The sequence below is a fragment of the Rhagoletis zephyria genome, unplaced genomic scaffold (genome assembly GCF_001687245.7).
Source record: "Rhagoletis zephyria isolate East Lansing unplaced genomic scaffold, Rhagoletis_zephyria_1.1 Rzeph_scaffold_19766, whole genome shotgun sequence".
In the NCBI taxonomy this organism is placed as follows: Eukaryota; Metazoa; Arthropoda; class Insecta; order Diptera; family Tephritidae; genus Rhagoletis; species Rhagoletis zephyria.
In genome coordinates this window covers 1-7627 of record NW_016176826.1, presented here as the reverse complement: position 1 = coordinate 7627, position 7627 = coordinate 1, and the positions used below count along the sequence as shown (strand labels likewise).

Sequence of the window (7627 nt, the reverse complement as noted above, 5' to 3'; positions counted from 1 at the left end):
TTATAAAAGTACATACAAACCTATTAGTTGTACATATTTCCTTTGTTGTTTGCATTTTGCCTGCTGAGCTCACCACCGTGCGCATTGCGCTCTGCCTGGTTGGTGCCTGGTTGGCATTCTAACTTGTACATAATCCATAATGCAGCGTATTCCCGATTCCCTACTTGCCTGCGTCACTGTCATTTCCTCTACTTTCTTCACACTTCATTCGACTCCTTCCGCACTCTTTTGCACTCCACTTCCGAGCGAAGTCATTTGTTTGTGCTTAATGGTGCCTCCTGGAATTTATGTGCCTAGAATGTGCTCAATACAAATCTACTCTACTTTTATGCGGCACTAGCACCAGGAAAGAGCAACGAGCAACGAGCAACGGCGGTAGCAACAGCAGGCAGCAACGGCAGCAGCAGCCAGTGGGAGTCGCCATTTCTACTTGACTGGAGCATTGCATTTATAGCTGCAATCGCCGAGGCTTGCTTAAGTCGGATAATACCGCCTCAAGTGCAAGTGACTGCGAGAAAAATGTTTTACTGACTTGGCTTTAAATAAATTACACGAATAGAAAGTAGACAAGTTGCTGGAATATAAGTGTATACATAATACATATATAACTACAAATATATGTACATACGCGCATAGAAACGCTTATATATAAGTTATAAGTATTTATTCCTATACATATAAGAACTTAGGGATGTCCACTTCAGAAAATGTATACACGGTGCGCCTCAGCCACAATCCAACCCCATGTAAGTAGATAATATCCGCTTCACATTTCTTGAAGTTGGCATGTTGCCGCTTTTGGATTTTCTTCATTGAAATCGTGGAATTCGGCTGCTTCTCTAATTTTTTAAACACTCACGAAGATTTCTTCGTATTCGCTTTCTTCACATCGATACGTATTCATCTTCATATTAGACTTCGCATTCACCTTCGTGTTCGCTTTAGTCGCTGTCTTCGTGATCGTCTTCGGAATCCGGAATACCCGTAATAGTGTTCGAATTAGCATTCGCACTCTCCTTTATGTCGTCGTCAGTTTCTCTTCGTATTCATCTCCTTATTTGTTTTCGTCTTCGTCTTCGGTTTTACTTTGGATTCACTTTCGCATTAGTTTTAGTCGCCATCTTCGTATTCGCCCTCGTATTCCTCTTCGCATTCATCGTCGTATTTATCTTTGCGTTTGTATTTGTGTTCCCCTCAGTATTCGTGTTTGTCTTCGTATTCGTCCACGTCTTCGTACTTTAATTCATCTTGATATACGTCTTCGTACTAGTCTTCGTGCTCGTCTTCGCATTCAACTTCGTCGTCGTATTCCGATTGATCTCTGAATTCGTCTTCATATTTATGTTCGCATTCGTGTACGTATTTGTTCATATTCCGATTTGTCTCCGAATTCGCCTACCTATTCGCCTTGGTCTACGATTTCGTATTCGACTTCGTTTTCGTCCTCGTATTTCCCTTCGTATTCGTCTTCATATTCGTGTACGTATTCGTCTTTGCTCATATTCTTAAAAAATCGCTCACTGCGAAGTATTTCCGACCAATAAGCCTTTCTTCTTTCCTATTGAAGACCCTTGACTGATTGGCGTATATATAAGAAATAGGATTCCTCCAGAGCGATTGAATCACCCTCAGCAAGCCTACCTCAAAGGTCGAAGAGTTGAATCTGTCTAGCATAAAGTTATAAAAGTTATAGAGAAGTCGTTTAAAAATAAAAAGTCCATAGTTAGTTTCCTTCTCCGTATCCAGGCGCATACTGTGGCGATAATAAAATCTCGGACGAAGTTCGTGGTTGCGAATAACTTAGTTAGGCATGATCCCGCATGCTCCGCGGCTGAACTGTCGTAGTAGAGGACGACAGTACCTCTACCCAGCGTAGGGTGAGCAGAAGTTCCCGCCTGTGACCAAAGCACATTGTGGGCCCGTTGTGATGCCACTTGGGTCGTAAAAACCAAACCATTGTAAAAGTTTCGTCTTATTCTATGTGGTGAGACCATCCTATATACATATCACTTGCTATGTTAAGAAATAAATCAGATAGAATGAGCTGGCAGCTAGCGAGCGGCATGCCTAAACCCTTTCAGGGCCGCGAAAGTGAAACGTAAGTGTCTACACTTTCAAATTTGTCCGCCTTCTCACTCACTAGCAAACTGCTCAGCCTCCTCGGTTTGGGGTTCTGCAGAAGTCCGCTACGGTTTTTGAATTACTTGCGACAGAGTCAAGTGCTTTGAGTACCGCCATACAGTCTGAGTAGATGCAGATGTTGGTACATATGACTTCTCCGTTAGTGTTCAACCACCTTCTGTATTACAGTGCTGGGAATTCTCAACCTTCTACCATGTTCTGTAGATTTGATCCATGAGTGTTGAAGTGGATGGATTCATTTTCCACAGGAGCTCCCTCTTACTTTTTATCTGGAATGAAAATTGCATACCTCTTTGCAAATTCTAGACTCGGTACACAGCAGTCGGTACACGGTATGTCGGTGTTATTATTGCGAGTAATTCCCGCAGCTTCAAAGCCGGAATTGTTTTCCAGTTTTTTACTTATTGGATCTACAACTGTTCGTCAGTTTGGGCCGACACAAAAAACTTCGCCGATTGCCCCTCTTCTTTGCCAGGTTGGGCCAGTTGTACATCTCAAGTGCAGACAGGACCCTCTACACTTGGTCTTTCCATTTTGTTCGTAGGCTATAGAGTGTCTAAAAACTTTCCTCTGATGAAGACATGCATATCCTGTAAGGTCGTCGCAGTTCGCTCTGGTTATTCCATCAATCCGACATTATACCGGAAAGCGCGCATATTCCAAGGCCAGCCCTGAACGGATCTGTACACATATCCCTCTTGCAATGCTAAAGAAACTTTGTCGCTGAGCAACGCCTTTCGTTTTATTTTCTAAAATGCTTTATTGAATTGGAGTTGAAGCGCGTTACACGAAGTGCAGGAGTACTCACATACAAAGTTTTCAGAACAGATCGGACTGCTACTAGGTATGTCTCCGGACTCCTCACAAGTTGAAGTTGAGCTGGCCAAGATACAATGTTTTTGGAATATACGCTTTGCCTATTGTAGTGTATAGTATTTGGCAATGCCAGAAAACTCGATTTCCCGGCAGCATTATCCGAGTGGAGATTCATGTCCCCTGGTTTCTTCATTTAAAAGGTGAGGTAACGAGTTAATACAAGTTGAGTGACATTTGATTTGGCTGTCCCCAAAATTTCTTCACACACCGAAATAAAAAAATTGCAAAAATTAAATTCCTTCCTTTTAGTTAAGGGAGACCCTTAAGTACATACACATAAGCACTTGCACCTACATACTTATAGATATGCGCATAAATTTTGCGCTTGTATATACATACATAAGCACATTAGCGGAAATGGTTGAGGATGCGGATGTGAATCTCATTGTGAATGTAGATGTTTGAGTAGTAGGTGTTGTCCCCCTTCGTGCATTCTGAAATATTTATTGGCGGAATAAGAGAATTTTCATAAAACAAGAAAGAGGACAGAGCGTAAATGAAAATTCATACATAAGCGCAAGCTGGAATACACTTGGATATTAATGCAAAGAGGCAAAGCAGATGCAAATGCATTTTGTGCTAAATATATCGGTTGTCTCAAGACCTACTTCCAGTTATATATGTACTATGTAGAATTTCAAGTCATTTTCGTTGCATTTAAAATATAATAAATGAACTGCGTAAATTGTACGGAGAGCAACTGCGGCAAATAACCGAGGGTGGGAGTAATGGCAAAAAGTAGCTGGTAATTAAAAAGTGTTAATTGGTAAATGGTAATTGATAATAATTGGTAACTTTAATTGTAATGGTAATGGTAGTGGAAATAGTAATAGTAATGCTAATAGAAGTACATAACACATGCTTCTAATGGTGGGGTGGTAGTCAAGGCAAGGGTAAAGGTAACAGTAATGCAAATGGTAGTGGTAATGGTAAGAGTTCTGGTAATGTTAATGGTTTGTAATGGTATTTAAATTTGCTATATTACTTATGCTGGTAATAGTAATGAAAACGAAAATGTTAATGGTAATTGCCAAATGCTAATACATAGTAAGGGAATTGAAATGTAATCGTATTAGTAGTGGTAGTCATAATGGTAATTGTAATGCTAATTGTAATAGTAATGGTAATATTATGGGAATGGCAATGGTAATGCTAACGTTAATGGCAATTGTAATAATAATGGTAATTGTAATGTTCATGTTAATAGTAATAGTAATAGTAATGGTAATTGTGTTAGTAATGATACTAATAATAGTAATGATAATAGCAATGATAATTGCAATGGTAATGGTAATACAAATATTAGTAAGAATGTTAAAGGCACTGTTAGTCATAATGACAATGGTACTGGTACTGGTAATAGTAATGGAAATATATATGTTAATGGTAATTGATAAATGGCAATACATAAAAATGAAAGTGATAATGGAAATGATAATGGTAGTTATAGTGGTGAGGGTTATGGTAATGTTAACGGTTAAAGTGGTGGTAATAATAATGGTAATGACAGGGGTAGTGGTAATAGTAATAGTAAGGATAATAGTAGTGGTAGTTGTAATGATATTACTATGGGAGTGGCAATGATATTATAATTACAATGATCACAGTATCCCATTGACGAAAGTAAACTTTTCAAAAAAAAATAATTAAACTAATGCAATAAAATTTTTACACCATTCGGCACTTTTGCTTAGTTAGTTCGCTGCCAATTATAGAATGCACATTTTTGGCTTAGATCCTCATCTCTGCTTTTAGTCATCGTTACTACATACAAACTTACTTTTCATGACATTAATTTGCAATTGGCCTTTTTCATCCACAAAAGCCAAAAATTGTCTAAAGTTGCAGCTGCAGCTTGCACACAATGCTTGCGATTAATATACTTTCTGAATGTTTGCGCGACCTTTTAAAACTAATTAAAAATTCAAAGCACATGCTCGCGAAAAATTTCTGTCAGGTTTTGTGATGTAAAAGCGAGCAACTTAGCTCTTCATTCCGCATTTTGTATGCAAACAATGTACCGACCACGGCTAAGTTACTACTCGTACTTGACAGAAATAAAAGCAAAAATAAATTCCAAAATAAAAATATGCAGAAAAAAAATAAGAAAAAAGGCAAACCTACTTAAAGCGGGCGGATTTGTTGACATTGGTCAGTTACATGAGAATTATGTATGCGCTAGGGTGGTCCAAAAATGCATATGAAAAAGTAAAGTCCGATTTGTTATGCTCTTACCCCCTAGGATTGTTCTATACCGAAAAAAAATATCCCTAATTTTTTTTAATCTAAAAATATTTAGAGGTGGCTCGAAGCGTTTAAAGTTTTCCATGAATTTTATATGGGAAAATAAACAACTTTTCGTAGAAAACTCTGTTTCTCTTCAAGAAATTTTTTCGTAGTAACTATATTTTATAGGTCCGCCAAAAAAAACCCAGAAAATGCAATGCGGGGACGAATAAGAAATCTTTAGTATTAACAAATGGTTAAATAAACAATTGGGTATAAATTTGGTAAGTTTTCCTATCGAAAAAATACTTAAAAATATAAAATATAAGGAAAACTTTCGAATTAATATATTTGTTTCGATATAGAACCCCCTAGCGGTGAGAGCATTCAACTTCCGACTTTACTTTTTGAACCACCCTAGTATGCAATCCAGCACTGATAAGTCACTTAGTTATTAATTTTTTATTTTTTTCTATAACATTACCGTTAAAAGCATACATAATCTAATCCAAATTAGTGAAAGAATCTATAAGTTATATGTATTAGGAGTAAGCAAACTAGCTGATGCGATATAAATTAAAAGCCACTTGCCCTCTTCAAAACAGAATTAAATTGTCTGTCATTGTGCAATCAAAACAAACTTTACTCGTACATTGAGTGCGATACAGTAAGTGGCGTACAGCAGCAATACAATTACCGCACTATATCGCTAAGTAATTACAAAATGTTCAAATACGTAAGTTCCTTGAAGGACAACGCCCAAAAGTGTTCACTTTCAGTGTTAATGGATATCAAAATTTTTTTTCAGGCTATTGTCATTTTTGCCATCGTTGCTTGCATCACAGCAAAGCCTGTCATCTTGCATGCACCACAGCTCGCTGCAGCTCCAGTGGCTTTGGCCGCTGCAGCGCCAGTCATTACAGCCACCAGTAGCCAAGTGATTGCTCGGCAATATAACGGTATTGCTGCTGCTCCGCTCCTAGCTGCTCCTGCTCCCATCGCACGGCTTGCCACACCCTTAGTTGCACCACTGCCAGCTCCATCCATCCATTATGCCGCTCCAGCAGCGGCAGCAGCAATTTTCCTCTAAATTCTCAACTATGTACGAAACTATGCCACAGCCAAAGTTGTCTAGTTACTACTATGTAAATGGACAAAGTAATAATAATAAAAGTTAATTAGAAAGTATTTAAATTAATTTGCTGGTTTTTAATTTGATTTAGCACCATAACATAGTAAAATGTAAAAATTTATGTAGCAACTTTTGTGCGATAGTTGTTTATAGTGGAAACAAAATTAGATTAACTACACTATGTGCCAGAAACCTTTTTTTGTGTAGTTTATTTTATGGGCTGCTGCGGAAGCTTACAATAACGAAGCAAGCAAATACAAGCTCAAACGCCGCGCCGTCCGTGTTTGGAGCCACAAAAACACGAAGTCGGTAGCTACTACGAGATGTGAAAGGATAACTAAAAGATAGGTGAATACGTTTTGCTTGAAGAGCTGATTAATCTATGCAAAGACTGAATTCGTAAAAGTTTCGAAAATTTTACCAGATGTACTTTAGAATGAAGATCTGCGAGTCGTCAAGAACTCTACTTAAGGCTGCCCAATAGACCGTACAACCTTACAAGTAAAAAATAAAAGTTCGTCCTACACCTCTGAGACTAAAGTGTTTTTGCAATGAAATTTTGAAAAAAAAAAATTCAATTTTGGTGCCGAAATTATAGACCGGCTTTTACAGTTTTTGGTGACACCTATGTATGTACATTCGGCAACAACAATCTATATATATAATACGCTAAGGGTTTTTTGTCCAGGACAAATTAAAGCATTTGGTCTGTAGATGTGCAAACTCATTTTAGTTTTTCGAAAAGAGTTGCCACATGTTAAACAATTCGACTAAAATTACGAAATAATCAATGCCATCATGTCCGCACCGTTCGTTCGATCTGCAGAAATGAGGTGTCAGATTAAAAGCCTTGGACTGTAGATGTGCAATAAGATTTTACATTTTTGAAAAGAGTTGCCACCTTTTAAAAAATTATATTCAGATTATTCAAAAAAAAAATAAATCAATTATTACCAAATAGGTATCAATCGAAATAGTTTTGAAAAGCTTTGTGTCTTAGCTGAACTATAGGACGGTTACTGCCTGGTTTACAAAATCATATTAGGTAAGAGAAATATGTACATATCGCCATATGGGTGCCAATCGAAGGGGTTTCAGCGGGTAGTTTTTTGAAATATTTTGTAGAGGGTTGCCACCTGACTTAAATGTGGTATTAAGTTTACTTATACACATGTTATATGAAAAATCTAAATATGGATGTCAAACGAAGGGGTGTTAAGAAATATTTAGTTTGAATGCTAAGAATATTTT

At 37.6% G+C, this 7627-nt stretch overlaps 1 protein-coding gene across 1 annotated transcript; it reads left to right on the top strand.

The window, feature by feature from the left end:
- Window positions 1-5968: 5968 nt before the first annotated feature.
- LOC108380608 (cuticle protein 16.5-like) lies at window positions 5969-6334 on the top strand. Its single transcript, XM_017636998.1, has 2 exons — window positions 5969-5980; window positions 6053-6334. The coding sequence occupies exons 1-2, from the start codon at window positions 5969-5971 to the stop codon at window positions 6332-6334; spliced, it is 294 nt and encodes a 97-aa protein (XP_017492487.1).
- The last annotated feature ends 1293 nt before the right edge of the window (window positions 6335-7627 follow it).